The following is an 18,714-nucleotide window of genomic DNA, read 5'->3' on the forward strand; positions in this document are numbered from 1 at the left end:
AGTCACGCATGATTTTGAGACATTGGTCATCTTCTTCCACCAATAAGACTCGACAAGACAAATTCCCTCTATTCTAAATAGCGTGTGAAAAAATACAAATTTGACAATGGATAATTCTTACGTATTAATGGAGATTACTGCGGAGGAATGTGACTCCTAATCTTCTGTTGAACTGTAGTTTTAGATTCCAGGCTCGCTTTGTCCTCATTATGCATTATACTCATGTTTTACTATCATTTTATTAATTAGTAGTTTGTCAGTTGTTTGGGACTCAACCCACAGAATAATGAGGACCTTTTAATTATTCATGTTAATTCATCCTTGCATTCATTATTCATGATCGATGAACCCCTCGGAGAGCGGCAGCGGGGCCAGAGTTTGGTGACCTAAAACTTCATTATGTGTCCCGTTGTAAAAAATAAATAAATAGGTAATTAAATAAATAAAATAAAGACTGCTCTCTACTTTGACAGTGTTCATCTCCCAGGTGTGGGTTTATGGTGGGTCAGTCCCACCACGGATCCCGATGACAGCGATGACGAAGGTGATGATGAGAATGGTGACGTGATGTAAGTGTGTGTGTGTGTGCGTGTGTGTGTGCATGTGTGCATCTGTTTGAGAGAGTGCTTGTTAAGCAATAGTGTGTGTTCATGATATATGAGACCTTCTTAAAATGAGATATACCTTCAGATGAACCCCACTTGCCCACCACCCATCCCCTCACCCACACGCCGCCCCCCCTCAACCCTCCCCCAACCTCCCCCCCCTCCGTCACCCATTCTGTGTAAATGGAAATGCAAGGCTATATTTGGAGATAGCTGATGTCACAAGTGGTTTGAGCGCAGAGCTTATAACTGTGCGAGTCGGTTTGTGTGACAGCCCGATAAACCTTGGACTGCACCAGTGACAGATTGGGATCTGCTGGCTTCCTGGCTCAAACAGCTGAAAGTGAGTACTCACTCATTTTTAGTTATTTATTTTTTTTAATTCAGCAAAAACTTATCTTGCGTCTGTAAATGAAGGTGATGCTGCTGGAGGTTGTTTGAGATTGTACCAATCAGCAATCAGAGAAAAACCTAATTTTGATACAGTGATTGATGGTTTAATTGGGACAGTTTGGCCTGTCTCCCTCCTCTTTTCAAGCGTAAAACTTGCACCTTGGTTTTGGATTATTGTAAATGAATCACTGAGGTTTTAATGCATTGCAGCCTTTATCAGAGCTACACATTATAGATAATTTACATTATATTTGTATATTGGAGCTAGTTCCTCGTAAGAAGTTTAAAATAATCGTCAGATCTATAGGAAGATGGATCATATTCCGAATTTGACTGCTGCAGTGTGATGAAGTCCATGTACTCTGCCTCCACCTCCCGTTTCTCTTTTTCTCCCTTTATCCCTCCTTTTCTGTCATCTTTTCTCTCTGTCTTGTCTTTCGCCGTGCCATTTTATAACTTTCTGCACTGCTGCCATTTAATACTTTTACCTCATTAAGTAAAGGGATAAATAAATAAGAATAAGTTTAAGTATGTTATTTTGTCTTAATGAAGTGCCACCTTATGTTATGTTATGACATTTTATTTCAATCAGTAAAATGCAGTCTTATTTTATCTCATCACATCTGGTCTTATCTTATTTTATCACACTCTATCTTATCCCATCTCATGTCACCTCATCTCAGTCATCACATCTCATCTCAATCTATTAGTTAAGTGCAACATTTTGTTTTATGTTATCAGATTTTATCATCTTATCTCGATTAATAAAGCGCAATGCCATCTCATCATTTCATGTCATGTCACTATAGAGTGAAATTTTGTTATTTTATGTTATTTGTTATGTTTTGTTATCTTATCTTGGGGACAGACAGCGGGCCTGCAGCTCATTGTAAACTCAGAAAGTCAACCTGTGCTGAATCCCTTGTGCTCTTCCAGGGAATCCTCCTGCATTATGAATCACCTGAGGCTGCCTCTGCTTCTCTTCATGCTGCTTGTGCTGCTGCGCTGTGTCGCCACCGCCCCAAGCCACAGGTGAGTGCACACACACCATACGCAGTGCAGTGCCGATGCAACACAGTTCCTGTAAAGACGGGGATGTTTTAATGTCAGTTCTTCATGCTCTTTGACTGGAGGCAGGGTTCAATTGTTGGCTGAGAGGACAGGTTCAAACTAAGCTGAGCCCGTAAAAATCTGAGCTCAGACAGGAGACGAGTAGTTGAAATTGCTATCATTTTAGGAAACAAATGAGGTGGGCGAATCTGAAATCAGCAGATGATGAGCCTGGAAATCCTGGAAATTGTGAGATAAGCCGCGCTGTAATGCTCCGGGTGAAGAGCCGCAGGGCAGAGATGTGTGCCTCTGGAGGTGGAAGCCGATTGAGCTCGGCTGAGGGAAAGTGCCTAAGTGTGCAATCACGGGAGGCTAAGTGGCAGCTTATTCTCATTCTCTTGAGAATGTTTAGATGTTTAGAAGAGGGGATCATCGGCTATCAGTGTGAATCGGTTTGACCCCTTTTCCCCCTGTGATTTAGGTACTTCAGTCCTAGCTCATCCAGCGAGCAGGAAAGCGCGCTCCCGGACGACGAAGGCTGGCTCGTACCCGGGCTCGTCTCCAACCCCTTCCTCGACCTCATGAACTCACGGCCGCAAAGAGGGCTCACAGCCGTCAACAGGTAACACTGTTAAATGGGAAAGGGCAGTTGCATTGCACAGATGAGGCTCGCTGTTTACATTTTCACTGACACTTCCAGATTTTTCCAGATTTTTTTCCATTTAAGTGACTCATCTCATGTGAATAATGACTGGTTCCCGTGCTCCCTCGCCCTTCTAGCCATCACATCGAGAAGAGGAAGTGCAACACAGCGACCTGTGTGACCCAAAGACTAGCAGACTTCCTGGTGCGCTCCAGTAACACCATCGGCACCGTTTACGCACCAACCAACGTAGGATCTAGCGCCTACGGCAAGAGGGAGCTCCTGCAGCCTCCCAGCTACCTGACCCTCTAGTCCACCTCCAGCACTTCCAGCGCTCAGATGATATAACCAGACGTCATATAATGTGAAAATAACGTTGACAAAGCTGACATTGATGGTAATGATGATTATGAACAGATATTTTTTTGTTTATTTTGTAAACTTCAAAAAAGAAAAAAAAATCTGTGAAAAAAATATAGCTGTAAAGTGTATCCTCATCAATATATTATCATCTGTTTGTTGTTTTTATAATAAAAGTTTGAAAATATATCTGAAAAGTCTGTTTTACGGCACATCATTGCACGTATTGTAAGTGTGTAAGCACCGTGATGACAATTTAATGGGTGTTTTGTAGATTTTATCGACTTCACAATAAAAATAAAACATGCCTGGTTGATTATTGAAGCAGCAGGGATTGAATGACACGATCAGCAACCCCCATCTGAGGATTGAAATTCACTTACAAATGCATTTGATTTCACACAAGTTCAACTTTTCCACTGTAAGACAATAAACCACACATCATACACTGAATAAATCTAGTCAAAGTGTTTTCCAAGGAAATCTTGATACACCAAAATCCCTTTTTTTTTTTTCCTAGCAGAAACATAATGATAGTACAGTATTTCAGGAAGCCACATGACATCCTCCTGCAGGTGTCATGCAAGGTAACAGGAAGAAAATCAAGGGTGGAAAGCATGACGCACAGCATTAACCTGTGTTTGATTACCAGTGACCCGATTATCAGACAATGACAGCAATACTCCCATGCATGGTTAACCCCGGCATAAAAGCCTTTTTCAAAAATAGCACAAGTACCGGCTTTTGCTGATGAATGTAAAAAAAAAAACAAAAAAAAAAAACAATGCACACCATTATCCGGCAAAACATCCCGACAGGAAACGGGAATGTGTCAAGATCCGTCGATTACTTCGTGCAAAATTCACTAATTGCACATATGCGGGTAAATGTGGGCACTGCACTTCAACTGCTATCTGCTGCTGTGTTGTTTATGACGGCAGTAATGATGGCTGATGAATGTTTTGATGAAATGTTAGATCTGATCCTGACCCTGTGGCCGCGTTCATCTCTGACATTAATTTCTCACAGGACTGTAGACGTGCAGTGAGTAAGCCTATAAACAGAATAATAGGGTCTGTGATTTACCGGTAACTAGTGAGGCAGATGTGTGAGAAAGAAGCTCATTATGTTTTCGGCCTGCCTGACTGGGACGACAGGGCACTATAACCTAGTTTAGGGGAGTTCTGAGCTGCTTTGGGATGCCGAGACGGGTGGAGTGACTCAACTGGGTGTGATTTTATTTATCTATTTATTTATTTATTTTATGCAGATCAGTGGTGCAGCACACTTTTGGTGCCATTTTGGTGCTGAATGTCTCAATCGCCTTCGCCCATCAAAAGCATCTTAACAAAAACATGCACTGTGCTATTTTCTTGGCGCACGCACAGACTTTTCTGAAATCACATGAATCCCTTAAAGTGAAGAGTGAAAAAAAATTGCATGTGTGTGTTTTCTGAGCTTGATTTAAGTCTATCTTCAGAATATAGATCTGTGTTTGTGGTTCTGTAGTCCACCTCTTCATTCATGAGTAAGCTGTTGCATTGAGATTGAGTCTCAAAAACATAGTTCAAACTGAAATATGTAGATGTTACGGATCTGTTTTGATGCTGATTGCTGGATTTTAAAAGTGTAACTGTTTGAATGGGAAAGCAGATCCAGGTTCACTGAATCTTCTCTCCAGGTTTTCTGTGTCACTAAATCGTCTTTCTCATTAAAATGGCACCTAACCTGAAACCTGTAACCTGAAGCTTAACAGACAAGAGAAAACTCCCACAAACCTCAGAGGAAAACAGGGGTAAAGAGGATGTAACATGAGAAGGATCACAAAAAAAGAGAAGCCCTCTCCAGCTCAGCCAGGAGTGCAGTGGTGCCAGTGGACAATTATTGGTCCAATCAATTAAAATCAAATTATTTGCTCTAATTCTATAAGCTAAAGTCTGAGGCTGACTCTAACTTGTACAACAACTCCTCCAATTCATACGACCACATAAAGTTTTTGTTCCAACCCTTTAACATGAGCATTTCCAAAATTAATTGTGCATAGAGACACACAAGAGCGTCTCTAATACAAGCCAAAGGTCTGTTAAACAACTAATGTTCACAAACAAACTAACAAACCTTGGTTTTTGGTCTTGTTAAAGTTTGGGAATGGCTTGTTCTAATGGTATATGGTTTGGAAAAGGTCAGGGTTAAGGCCTTTGCACCCCAAGTCCACATTTTTTGTCCGAAATTGTTGCACGTTTAGAAATAAATTCGACTTCATGTTGTGGCAATCACAATTGCACACCAGCTCCAACACTTTTGTCCGTCATCAAAGTTTTCGGAACAGGTTTGATTTTCCGTTTGTTTTTTTTTTTTTGCTTTTTTTTTTTTTTTTATTGCAACAAGCTTAATTAATTGATGGAACAATTTAATAGACTGTCCAGAAGGTGTAAATACTCTGTGCACAAACTGTTACTGAGGCAGCTCAGCCATCACACACGACTGGATCTACTGGGATGTCTGGCACAGCACGGAAACACCGAGACTATCAGCTCTGCACAAAGTGTGATAAACAGTCTGATCACAGGAAGAGGCTGACCAGGATTTGGTCTGTTTGCTGCAGTGTTTTGAGGCCTCGCCCTGAGGATCTGTTAATCCAGTTGGAAGGCTGATCACCATGGTAATTGAAAGTGTGCACTTTTTCTATGGCACAGTTTGGATCGCCTATCAACCTCCTCCCTGCTCTTTACACCTGCTCAGGTTTGGATGGGAGCAATGTTTTCTTTTTGCCTCATAGGCCTATTGTGTCTTCACAAGGAATAATAAAACACATTAGACTCTGTGCAAGGTTTCTGTGGTGCTTTTGTTCACACCAAACTGGTTGACTATAGGTTCATAAGTTCATACAGTGATCCTAGATGATCACTCAGCATCCTCATCCTCATCCAGAAAGGCCAGGTTGCCACGGCAGCAGCAACTGCTCCTTTCCAACAGGTTTCCCAAAAGTAGCACCTGCATGGTGTTTTCATTCGCCAGGAACAAGAGCATGGCTGTAACTGGTTTGGTTAAATCTGATTGTAGCGGCACAAGTATGTGTGTGTGTGTGTGTGTGTGTGTGTGTGTGTGTGTGTGTGTGTGGGTGGGTGGGTGGTTGTGTGTGTGTCCACACTCTCATGGACCTGCAGGCCTGTTGTGTATCAGTCACATCAACGTAATGTAACAATGCGTCATATTCTTATCTGTAAGGCTGATAACTTCCCAGTAAATCAAGACAGCCAGAGCCTATAAAGGGAACTGGAGCATAGTATGAAAAACAAACAAACAAACAAGTGAACATAGGTTATACAAATGTCCAAATTTGCGGTAAGATCGCCCCCTGCTGGACAGAGACAGTCATGGCGAAGTGTTGGAACTAGAAGAATCTGTAAGACAGGGGTCACCAATCATGTGCCATGGAGGGCCGAGAGGCTGCAGGTTTTCATTCCAACCAAGACCTCCACCAGGTGATTTCACTGATCACCTCACCTTGTATCAGAAAGGAGGAGCTAATCAGTGAAATCACCTGGTGGAGGTCTTGGTTGGAATGAAAACCTGCAGCCTCTCGGCCCTCCATGGCACATGATTGGTGACCCCTGCTGTAAGACTTTCCTCACTTTCTAGATAGATAGATAGATAGATAGATGCACCTTATCAGTTGTCTTGAGGGGGATTAAGTTGTCACCCAGCAGTGTTACATAAGAGACATTAAAAAAAGAAAAATCATTATTAAGACAAAAGGCTATCCACAACAGACAATTCAACAGAAAACCTGAGACTGCCTAATAAAAATTTGCAATGGTAAAATTAAAACGTGATCATTCTGCTGAATCAAATTTTAAACGTGCTGTATTTAAAAGGTCTCTTATTTTAAACCACTATTGATTTTTATTTTTCCATACTGTTCATTACTTCAGGCACCTCAGTAAAGTTTGTGGCAGCATGTGCAGTGAACCCCCTTTTGAAACTATTGTTTGCCATAACATGATTAAATTATTTCCACGAGTATGTATGTTAGTATGTATACGTTTTGTGTCTAGAAAAAAAAAGCTGTGCAAAAGCTACAGTGTTATGATTCACATTATGTTCATCCTCATCAAACCCCTCCGTGAACCCTCATATGAGTGAATACACGTCAGTAATAATGGATCAGTGGAATAATGGATAGAAATAACATTGGAAAGCTGTCAACTTTCCCTTGTAACTTTTCCTCACACTCTCATAGCCATTTTGAATGTGATAACTTCAAAAATAAATAAATAAATGCATACATACATAAATACATAAATAAAAATAAATAAATACATAAAAAAAATAATAACAAGTAACTATTCAGTGATTTTACTATATATTTCTCAGCAATGTAAAATAAAAGTTACGGTAAGGCATTTTAAACACACACTTTAAAAGTGTGTGAGAGTTCGGGCAAAAACTAAAGAACTGTCTAATGTACCCTGGTGAAAAAACACTTTTGACCCTTCCACTTGCCGTACTTAGCTGTCAACCAGACATGTAGCAACTGAAGGCTAATGCTAACGTTAACTAACAACTGTCAAGCATTTTTTTTACGCATTAATTAGAAACCTTGTCGGATTTTAACCGTTTAGCGACGTGTTATTATCCTTGTACGTCGCACAAAAGGTTTGTTAGCTAACTGTCGAAGTGTGTGTCCCGCTGAGGGAACATGCTGTTAGCTCGCGTTAGCTAAAGTTAGCTTAGCAGTGTGTGAGGCGAATGGGAGATAAAACGGAGAAAACGTTCAGGTTTGTGATCGTGGGAGGCGGCATCGCAGGTGTGACATGTGTCGAGCAGGTGAACATGACTTTTTGTTTGGTACATATGTAGGACTGGGGCACATGGCAACTTTATTTACAAGTGATGAGGAAGAGGATAAAGAATAAACCCCCTCAGAGTTAATGTTCACTCTTAAATGCCTGTCTTGAATCTCATATTTTGACGCCTGATTTACACAATATCATAAACAATGGGTCGAAATGCTCTCCTCTTTTGGCTTGCGATGCAATAAAACAGTTGTCATGTCGGCAGAGGTTGATGAGACAAATCACTGGACTGTGTGATGTTTATTGACAGCTGTCATCCCAGTTCCCGGACGCAGAGGTGGCTCTGATCACAGCAGCTTCTCTTGTCAAGGCAGTGGCCAACTTCAAACAGGTCAGGATGATGATGATGATGATGATGATGATGATGATGATGATGTTCCTGGGTTACTCAGTGGGCAAATTAGCATTCTCAGGGTTATGGGTTTCATCACAACTGGGTCCCCCATACAAGGTGTTCATTAAAAGGGTCCATTTAAAGTTTTAAAATGTCTTAAATAGTCTTAAATTGAGTTCTCAGTAGCGATGTATACATTTAATCTAATTTCATTTATCCATCATTTTCTTTTTGTCAAAAAGAACTAAGTTCTTCTGTGTCACAGTCTATATTTCTGATGTTATAAATCACAAAGCCAGCTACTGAACCGAATACTGTGTTTATTCTTGCCTGCTTCACTGAGCTGTTGGGAAAATGCCCGCTTCAGATTAACCAAACCAGACTCATACACTATACTTAACTTGTCATACTTACCTGAAGAGGGGAAGCCAAGAAAATCCTTGCAGTTAACCTCTCTTGTGTTTTGTCAGGAAATAAAATAGGTCATATTAGAGTACATTCATTACTGTAGCAGCTATCTAACCAAATCATCTAGTTAATAATATCTTGTCATATTGCCACCTAAAACTGACCTCTGGAAATATGTAGACTACCTTTTTATATGTACCTGCACTGCTCAAGAAAAAAATGATCTCTTCAAAAAGCAGTTAAAAGTGGTGTTGGTGTTGAAAACGTCTTCAAAAGTATTAAATTGAACTCTGATACCTGTAGACACCTTGTTAATAAAATACATTTTTTAGCTGTAAGGCTATCTGAAACAGGCCAACCACTACATAAAATACTGTATGCCTTTCTGATGATAATAAGAAATGCTACACACATTAAAACCCCGTTTGCTTTTAAATGACATGATGTATTGTGATATCCTTTTGATGCTTGAAGTGTCAGTGGACGAGAGGCTGGTATTTGGCCGGTTAGTGATCACAATAAGGAGTCTTTGTTCTCGTTCTGTGTCTTCCCTGGCAGGTGTCCAAGACGCTGGAGGAATTTGATGTTGAGGAGCAGCCGTCCAGCGTTCTGGAGGAGAAATTCCCCAACCTGACTGTTGTCCAGTCTGCTGTCAAAGCCCTCAACACACACACGCATGTGAGTGGCTGATGTTTTCATTCGGCAGATACTTAACAGTATTTCAATAATGGATTTACTGTTTCATGCTATGTACGTAGTAATGCAATAATATGTTCTAGTTTTCAAGTAATCAATCTTGCTCCATGGTCATAGATTACATAACATCTGGTTAAGTAGTCACCAGCTTATTTTTATGTAACAACAGTATTGTGTACATTCTGACTTGTTTCTGACTTCATAGTTTTTATAACTTTTTTCTGGGTTTATAGCTTATTTTATGGTCTGATCTGTATATTTTTACGCTACCTTTGCTCCTGCAGCGACCTAATTTCACCCATGGGAATTAATTAATATTTCATCTTCTCAGAGTCCTTTTCTGTTGCAGTGTTACAAATCTTAACTTTCATAAACACAGAGCCATGAATGTTTATCTCATTATTTTACATATTTTATACCATAACAGATACATTTTTTAATTACTGTCTATCTTTTGTCGCCATCTTGTGGATGTTTGGTTGTACCATGTCATTGGTTAGGCATGAGCATGACTCGATTAAACTATTCCTGTGGTTTTGATTCTATTTCCAAGAATCCTGAGCAGAAAAAAACAAAAATGTAATGGAATAACTTGTGCGAAAACCTCCTGAAAAACAACTGAGCAAAATTTAGAATAATGTCATTTTCACGACTAATTTGCAGAGAGGAACATCAGTTTCTCGAAACCAAGCCAGAATAATAAAACACTAATTTTACTCACTGTTCTCAGACTGTGCAGACTGTGGATGGGCGGACTTTCGGTTATGAGAAGCTGTGTATCTGCAGCGGGGGCAGACCCAAGCTCCTCACCCAGGGTAACCCCTACGTGCTGGGGATACGGGACACGGACAGCGCCCAGGTACGAAAACACCTCTCTGAGTGTCTGCAGCCATAATGATGTTTAGGTCTGTAGTTTTCTGGGGAAACTGAACTTCTGACATTATCTAACACCTCACATTCATATTCAGGTCTGTACTGTTGTGTGGGATGGCCTATTCTATTCTCGAGCTGCTCTCTTTTTCCAAAATGAGTGGATAAACAAGCGATTTTCCACTTCACTTGACAACAACATCAGTGCTAAAGTTGAACTCCAATTTTAGTTCCATTGCAACCCCGCAGACAATGATATTTTATTGCTAAAGTGCTTTACGAGACCAGGCCTTGGCTCTGTTCATACAAGTGAATGTAATTACACCATGGCTGCTACAGCATTGCACAGTTTTTATAAATAAATCGCCATGTGGACACTTACCAGTGTCCCTTGTAATTGTGTTTGCAGGAATTTCAGAAGCGGCTATCCAAAGCAAAGAGGATTGTTGTTGTTGGGAATGGAGGGATTGCCTTGGAATTAGTGTGAGTCTGCCACAGCCAAAATGCTGGTTACATTTCAGATTTCTGAAAACAAAGCAGTGACAGTGTTTATGTGTTATGCATGTGTATGTTTTTGATGGTAAAATTTAATTGTGTGTATCGTAATTCTCAGTTTAACAGTATTGCCTGTAATAGGCATATTTGAAAAACTTTGAAGCCATAGCTATGGAGTTTTTTTTTTGTTTGTTTGTTTTGTTTTTTGTAACATTAGCCAGTCTGTTCATGTTTATTGACACTGTTATTCAATGTGTTTAGGTTTAGTTTATTGTGCATATAAAATAATATAATGCATGGTGATTGGGAGGAAAAAAACAAACATGAGAAAAAGGATTTGCGATGGCCAGTAAAAGTGGCTGCCCTAGTGTGAAACCAATCATTTTGACTGCGCCATAATGGAACTAAAGAGGAAAGTGACTGAGAAGCAGCATGAGACTGATTGTGTATTGTCCAGGTATGAGGTGGAGGGCTGTGAGGTGATCTGGGCCGTGAAGGACAAGGCCATAGGAAACACCTTCTTTGATGCCGGAGCGGCACAGTTCCTCATCCCCTCGCTGGAGGCCGACAAACCAGAGGGAGCCACTCCCTGTAAGAGGCATCGCTACACTGTGGAGCCAGCCGGAGCGTCCCACACCTTCACAGGTTTCTTTTCTGCGCTGCTCTACTTTGCGAAATTGCCTCAGGGTCACGGTGTTTTGCTTTTAATGTCATGCAAACAATGGTTGAACGTTTGCGTGTGTGTATTCTTAGATGAAGACAGGCGAGGGCGTGGCGTCGGTCCCACAGAGCCTGGCAGTGCCCTTGGTCCAGACTGGCACGAAGGAATTGTTCTGAGAGGAGCGGAGGAGGTCAGTTATTGCGTGTCATAATATTGACTGTTAAACAAAACTTTAACTTTAACACTGAATTAAGAAAAAATGAATTATTCTGAATTTTAATAATGAACTGTTTTAGTGATTTATCAAGTAAAACATTTGCTGATTAGAGCTGGACTAATATTACTATGATGCTAAGGTTGTCTTACTTTTCTAATATCATTATATTAGCAATTAATAGTGTGGGGTTTTTTTTGGCTGCTGGTCAGACTAAGGAAGCAAACTGAAGACATTACTTTGGGTTCTGCTGACTTCCCATGAGCTTTCATCATCAGTTTTGACACTTTAAAGACAAAATGATTAATTAATTTAATTGAAAAAAAAAAAATCAGTAAATTAATCGCCAACAGCCAAAGTGTTGCAAGAACTTAAGAAATATTAAGGCAATGTGAGAAACATAAAATTCAAATGTAGACTGTCTAGTTTCTGTAATGAGGCATCAACTCTACTTTGAATCTATTTCTCATTCAAAGTAAACACACACACTACCTTAAAACTACTTCATATTCAAAATAAAGGTGTATTATATTGGGTTTCAGAGCATGAATTAATGTTATTATCTGGCTTGCAGGCTGAACAAGTTAAATCTACTGATCTATTGTAGAGTATGAAGCCTTTCTGTGTGCTCACAAGACATGAAACACTCCATACATTATACATACTTCTCCAATGAGTCTCTGCTCTTTTTGCGCTCAGGTGTCCCACCGAGTTTCAGTGGAGTACCAGTGTGAGGTGGACAGCATCTACACCCACCAGGAGCTGCTTAAGTCCCCGCAGCAAACGCTTGTATCTGAGGGAGGTGAGAACCACATCTCTTGCGCGTCCTCCGGTGTCTTAACTGTTCCGTCCCTTTCTTCTTCTCGTCTTCACCCTCAGTGCTTTTCTTCCCTCTCAGCAGGATCCTGGCCGGTTTACGTCAAGCTCACGAACGGGAAGACGTTTGGCTGTGACTTTATTGTCAGCGCAACCGGTGTGGTGCCAAACACAGAGCCGTTCCTCCATGGCAACAATGTAAGCAGACTCATCCATAGTGCGGTCAGTAATCAATCCTGAGAGTACCTGAGGGGCCTGCGGGCTCTTGACCTCTCATATCATTCTCTCCATCGGCATGTATCATTTCACATAACATTATGAACCTCAGTCTGAATTTTAGCAGTAGCCATAGGGGTGTGAATCTTTGGCTTAACAGAGACACAACTCACAGTTCAATTTGATTGGCAATTCGATTCAATTTTTTTCTTGCATTTTTTTCTTATTTTGTTTGATTTTTATGGATTCATTGATACATGAAAACAAAAATGATTAAGATTGCTTCATCCATGGAAAGCAAGGATGACAAAGTAAATCAGAAATATCCCCCAAAATCTTTACAATATATTGTTCAAAATAGAATGTGTCACAATAAACAGATAAATTACATATTGGCTATTAATGTCAGTGTTATTTTGTTGTTTTTGCTTGCGGTTGTGTTCAGTTTGCACTGGCAGACGATGGCGGGCTGCGAGTAGACGACCACATGATGACATCGGAGCCAGATGTCTATGCTGCGGGAGACGTGTGCACTGCATGCTGGGAGCACAGCCCACTGTGGCAGCAGGTGCACTAATAGACAGCCCATTTTATTAACCTACACAGGACACCATTTGTTTTGATTCCAGTGCCAGGGCTTTTCTTCAGCTGTTTCCTGCAAATGCTGTGTATAATAAAGTCTATGATCTAAACAAGGAAGCAGCATTATTAAGAGCAGACAGAACACAATTATAGACAGTCAGCATTTGCGGGAAATGAAGGAAGAAAAGCCTTATCATCAGACTCAAAGATATTTTTAACATCCAGACCATGAATAGGCTACTTGTAATCTTTACCACTTATGGATAAAATTCATACAGGCCTTGCGGTGCACTTAAACTATCAGATGTCCTGGTTTCAGACTCAAGAAGTTGGGTCACACCAACACTCTGACAGTCTGTAGCAAAAGTTGCTTTTTATTTCTATGGACAGCAGAGCTCCCAAGGCTCCTGTTCCTGAAAGGATGAGTGGGTGTTTGCCAGCCGAGAGGAGGTGTAGACGGGCCTGTTGGGCTAAGTTGAGCGGCTGCAATCTGTGTTTACGCATGGCTCCAGTGGCGCCAAGCAAGGAGCCAGAGATTCAGGCCAACAGCACTTGGAGGCCCTGGGCCAGAGCTGTCCAACAACCCTGGCTTGGAGCAGTACAACATACCAGCCGATCATGAGTTATAGTCCAGTCATTTTATGAAAAAAACCTAGGACAAATTGCAAGAGAAGCAAACTCAACTGATTTTGGATCCTCAGTTTGTCCTGAGTGAGGGAAAAAAGTCCCAAGAAATCCCACTGGTGGAAAGTTTTGAAAATCACCTATATATGACCATATAATACCAAAAAACCTTTTTAACACACAGGTGAAAGGGGTTCAAAATTTTACTTTCAGATATCACTATAAAAATTCACAAGTTGATTACACACACAAAGACGTTTATTCCAGTTAGCGCATATCAAATCAGATAATGTGTGATATGCATGTGTAAACAGAATAATTCAAAGAACTTGTAATTGACTTTTTTTCTTGTCTTTGTGTGTGTAATCAACTTGTGAATTTTTATAGTGATATCTGAAAGTAAAATTTTGAACCCCATTCACTTGTGTGTTAAAAAGGGTGTTTTTTTGGTATTATATGGTCATATATAGGTGATTTTCAAAACTTTCCACCGATGGGATTCCTTGGGACTTTTTTTCTCTCACTCAGGACAAACTGAGGATACAAAATCAGTTGAGTTTGCTTCTCTTGCAATTTGTCCTAGGTTGACCCCAATTTTGGCCTTAAATTACTGGACTATTACTTAAATAGAGGATTAGACTCACCTGGTTTACTGGCCTACAGAACTGGCCAGTAAATTGGCCTACATAATTTACATTTTTATATTGTGAGCCTAGAAACAAATGAACAAATAAACAAAAATAAAATTAATGTGCATGGATGAAAAGAGAAAATGAAGAAAGCAGTCTTCTTCAGGAAAAAATTTAGCAGAAATGTAAAGTTTGTACACTTTGCACACATTGCTCTAAATCACTGCTATGGTTCTTTAACTCCCCGCTGTTTGGGTGGAGCTGCTCAGTGGCCAAAAATAGACAACTGTGGCTCTCAGGTGAACGTGTGTATTCATATGAATGTGAAGCAGGGCATGACTGGAAAAACCTAGTGTATTCACTGGCGTCTTCATGGATATGAAGTAAAGGTTTAGAAACCATCCTCGATGAAGCTGCACCATTTAAAACCAGGAAAGCTAATGTCCCAGCCCTGGATAAATGAGAACATTTGCAATTTAAAATGAAAATGTCATAAGGCAGAGCGTCAGTGGAAGGCCTCTAAGCTCCCTGGCCACCAGAGGTAAAAAAAAAAAAAAAAAAAAAAAAACTCTAGGCACACCTATTTTTCCAATCTCAACCTCACACTGATTTTTAACATTGCAAGCCATTCCTTTGATGGTGGATGCTTCTCCTGAAATCTGCAATGAGTTTTAAGTTTGTTTTTTTTTTTACTCAAAAGATCTCTTAATTCATCTAGTATTACTTCACCTATTGATCCCCTATCAGTCTGCTTGCTAGGACTATTACTTGTGTTCAACTTCTGTTAAAGAAACCTGGATTCAATTGAAATGACTTTAACAATTTTAGCCCTATCCATACACCTGTTTTTAGCCTAAATCTTGGGGAAAATTGTTGCAAATCAACTCTTAACCTTGCACGTAGATGTGCTGAAAAGTAGTGTCATATTCCATCCATCAGATTCAGTCCTGCACCGTGTGTCTGTGTCCTGTGTTGCAGATGCGTTTGTGGACTCAGGCCCGTCAGATGGGCTGGTACGCAGGCCGCTGCATAGCTGCACACGTCCTGTCAGAACCAATAGAACTGGACTTCTGCTTCGAACTCTTCTCGCACATTACCAAATTCTTCAGCTACAAGGTTTGTGCCATTTTACTGCGGTGAAGGGGTGCAATTTGAATAAGAGCCGACACGTTATTCACCTGTTACACGACTTATAACGTTGCACATTTTAATTATGCGGAGAAGTCTGTAATTACTTTGCCAAAATCCCTCAAGGTCTTTTCACAGTGCACACGGTGTCCTTTTCTTTCTCTGTCATTGCTCGAGGCTCACTGTCCTTGTGTTTTTTTTTAACAACTTCCTCTTTTCCCTCTCATGTCACAGGTGGTCCTGCTGGGCAAGTTTAATGGCCAGGGGCTGGGGCCCGACCACGAGCTGCTGGTGCGCTGTACGAAAGGCCAGGAGTACATCAAGGTGAACAGACATGGTTAGAATGTGTTTGTAATAGAGCAATGAACAATGAATTGCAATGCTGTTTTTTGATAAAGGTAAAATGTGTGACAGAATAGCATTACAGAAGTATTGTGGTGCTGCAGAGACGCCCTGGCCTACAAATTTGAAAATTATGATCAAAAAAAAGACACCACCTGTATATTTTTGGCTCACTTTACCCACATAGGTTAACACTAATAGAAAAAAGCAGTCGTGACTTTCCCCTATACCTATTAGGTGGAGTGTACTGTTGATGTAAGCGGTGCCAAAACCTCCTCAAGTTGTTTAGATGCTGCTAGTTCTGTTTACACGTGAAAGATATGGCAAGTGACACATGGTGGAAATGTTTTGTGAAAATAACCACTGCTTGTGTGTGTTGCCTGATACTGGTACCAAGCCAAAAGTGGAATTACACCAGTGTTTACCTTTGAAATGAATCTCCTTTGTTCATAGTAAAATCAAAAAGCTTGGGACTTGGGTGACAGTCATAAAACACCATAACACTTAAAAGTTTGATAAATAGGCAGTTTGTTCAGATTTAAAAATCAAAATCCAGAGCAAAGAGAGCAGGCCTTGCCATAATTCGGTAAGGCCGTCCAGAAATCATCACACTCAGCTACGTTCCCGCTCATTTCCCCCTTTGGTTTTTCCTCCAGGTCATCCTCAGTGGTGGGAGGATGATGGGAGCGGTGCTCATCGGGGAAACAGATCTGGAGGAAACCTTTGAGAACCTCATCCTCAATCAGATGGATCTGACACCGTACGGAGAGGAGCTGCTCAACCCCAACATTGACATAGAGGACTATTTCGACTGAACATCGGGACTGTGTTCAACACCGCAGAGGGAAGCAGCATGCACATAGCGGACGTTATTCACAAAATATGATTGTTGGAAGGAAATCTAGAGAAACGTTGCATTCAGTGCACTTTATCATGTGAAGGCCAACTGGTGTGTCTTTTGTTATTGGCAATAAGGTAAGGATTTGTAAAAAAAAAAAAAAAAAAAAAGAGAGGCAAAATAATCTTTGTCTTAGGCCTACTTGTTAACAATTTATTTTTGCTGTTGAATAAATTATTGTACTGATTTTCACCAGTGGTCTTAACTTGAGGTTTCACTTGTGTTCAGCCACAGTCGGAGAGACAAAGGTACTGCCCCCGTAGTGGTCGGAGTGATTGGTTGTAAAGTCTTAACCAGACATTATAAAACAACATCATTTCATTGCAGTCAGTTGTTCTTGGCCTAAAGGAGTTTGTTGAAGGTGGTGACAGAGGGCTGGCTCCCAAATCTCCAAAAGCGGCTGAAAATAATCAGGGTGATGAATGAAAAGGGCTCTCCCTGTACTGCAGCACCTTGCACCGTCCAGGTGGAGCTGCCCAGTGGCTAACAGGAAATTACCTTGTTTGTACTGGATGCAAACAGGCGTGAATATGTATGTGTGTGTGTGCCAGCCATTGTTGCCTGGCTCAGTCAACATTTATCCATGATAACAAAGCACCATGTTGAAATCCCAGATGTAGGAGCAAATGGCACAGTGGATGACTGGCGTTGATTCATCGCTGTTAATAACATCCTCATCCTCAGTCAGCCAATTAAAGTCAATTAGCATTGTATTTTTGCTGCAGTAGGGAGGTTATCTGCTGGGTGGAGCTAATATATGATCATTTAAGTAACAAGTATCGATTCGGTCATATCAGGTTTCGCTGCTAAATCTCTTTAGCAATAAAATATGGAGATGTGACTGGGCCTTTAGGAGTACTTTTTAGGCTTGACCAAAGTGGCTTCCAAATTTGCATTGATAACATGTAGGCTGATATGTGACCCGGTCCAGCTGAACAGGCAATTCAGGCTCTAGACTAGAACAATCAAGAGCTTGTTTGCATATGATGACTGTGCTTTTCAAGGAGTGAAGAGAGGGAATGTCTACAGCAATGAACTGTTGCCACTGAACAGGATTTTGGTTATTTTTTATATTCATTTGGTGAGTGTATTAAATAATAAACACACACTATGGATCCTGTGCTCCAAAGTAAAACAGCTGCAACGTGTTGACTCGAAATATCTCTCCAACGTCTGTGAACATAATAACTAATAAGAATAATACTAATAAAATGCAAAATACTGTATAGAAGACAAAGTGCACTACACTGCAAACACACAATTACTTCAAAGTTATGAAAAGTACTATGAAGTAGAGCAGCACGAAGTATTGCAAAGGCACCATTACCACTGGCAGGAGACAACAGAGGATTTGCCAACATATGTAGGTCAATTTTTCATCTTAATAATAATTATAATTCTTATTAAATACATAAATAAAATAAATCTACATGTAGCTAGACAGTAGAGAAAAAAGAAAGATCAAACTGTCTTTGGGTGCAAAAAAAAAGTTTATTTCTCACTCTCAAACTCAGCACATTTTTAAGTTTTTGTCACAGGAGCAATGATCAATACTCCAATAGCAGTTTTTTTTTTTTTTTTTTTTTTTTTTTGGCAAGAACTGCAGAAACGCCCGTGTGCCTCCGTTTCCTGTCATTATGCAACATCCTGCTCGCTATAATAAATTAAAGCACACTTGAGATTTACATCAGGCCGAAAAAATGCGCATAAATCGGCATTAGGTGGGTCATCCTCCTGAATCCATGACCTTCTGTAGCCGGTAACATATTTAAACACCCCAGACTACAAAGCTCATTTCATTCAAGTGGATTACGGACGGGGGACGTCAGCGGCGCACTGAAGTTACTTCAGACGACCAAAGTGCGCTTGTTTTAATCCACCGAGCACACGG

The 18,714-nt window shown here is 40.6% G+C and overlaps 2 protein-coding genes across 3 annotated transcripts; both read left to right on the top strand.

Moving 5' to 3' along the window:
• Positions 1 to 880: 880 nt before the first annotated feature.
• iapp (islet amyloid polypeptide) lies at positions 881 to 3,358 on the top strand. The gene is made up of 4 exons (XM_030046089.1): positions 881 to 948; positions 1,935 to 2,030; positions 2,530 to 2,670; positions 2,829 to 3,358. The coding sequence occupies exons 2-4, from the start codon at positions 1,951 to 1,953 to the stop codon at positions 3,001 to 3,003; spliced, it is 396 nt and encodes a 131-aa protein (XP_029901949.1). The 5' UTR covers positions 881 to 948; positions 1,935 to 1,950; the 3' UTR covers positions 3,004 to 3,358.
• A 4,190-nt stretch (positions 3,359 to 7,548) lies between these two features.
• On the top strand, positions 7,549 to 17,126 carry pyroxd1 (pyridine nucleotide-disulphide oxidoreductase domain 1). 2 transcript variants are annotated; one of them, XM_030046313.1, is made up of 13 exons: positions 7,549 to 7,881; positions 8,161 to 8,241; positions 9,211 to 9,330; positions 10,079 to 10,207; positions 10,628 to 10,701; positions 11,171 to 11,358; positions 11,467 to 11,564; positions 12,288 to 12,390; positions 12,487 to 12,602; positions 13,066 to 13,188; positions 15,434 to 15,571; positions 15,818 to 15,907; positions 16,582 to 17,126. In XM_030046313.1, the coding sequence occupies exons 1-13, from the start codon at positions 7,804 to 7,806 to the stop codon at positions 16,738 to 16,740; spliced, it is 1,497 nt and encodes a 498-aa protein (XP_029902173.1). In that variant the 5' UTR covers positions 7,549 to 7,803; the 3' UTR covers positions 16,741 to 17,126. The 2 variants fall into 2 exon arrangements, with proteins under 2 accessions (XP_029902173.1, XP_029902174.1); XM_030046314.1 differs by having other exon boundaries at positions 12,490 to 12,602.
• Positions 17,127 to 18,714: the final 1,588 nt, after the last annotated feature.

The sequence above is a fragment of the Myripristis murdjan genome, chromosome 23, assembly GCF_902150065.1.
Source record: "Myripristis murdjan chromosome 23, fMyrMur1.1, whole genome shotgun sequence".
Lineage (NCBI taxonomy): Eukaryota > Metazoa > Chordata > Actinopteri > Holocentriformes > Holocentridae > Myripristis > Myripristis murdjan.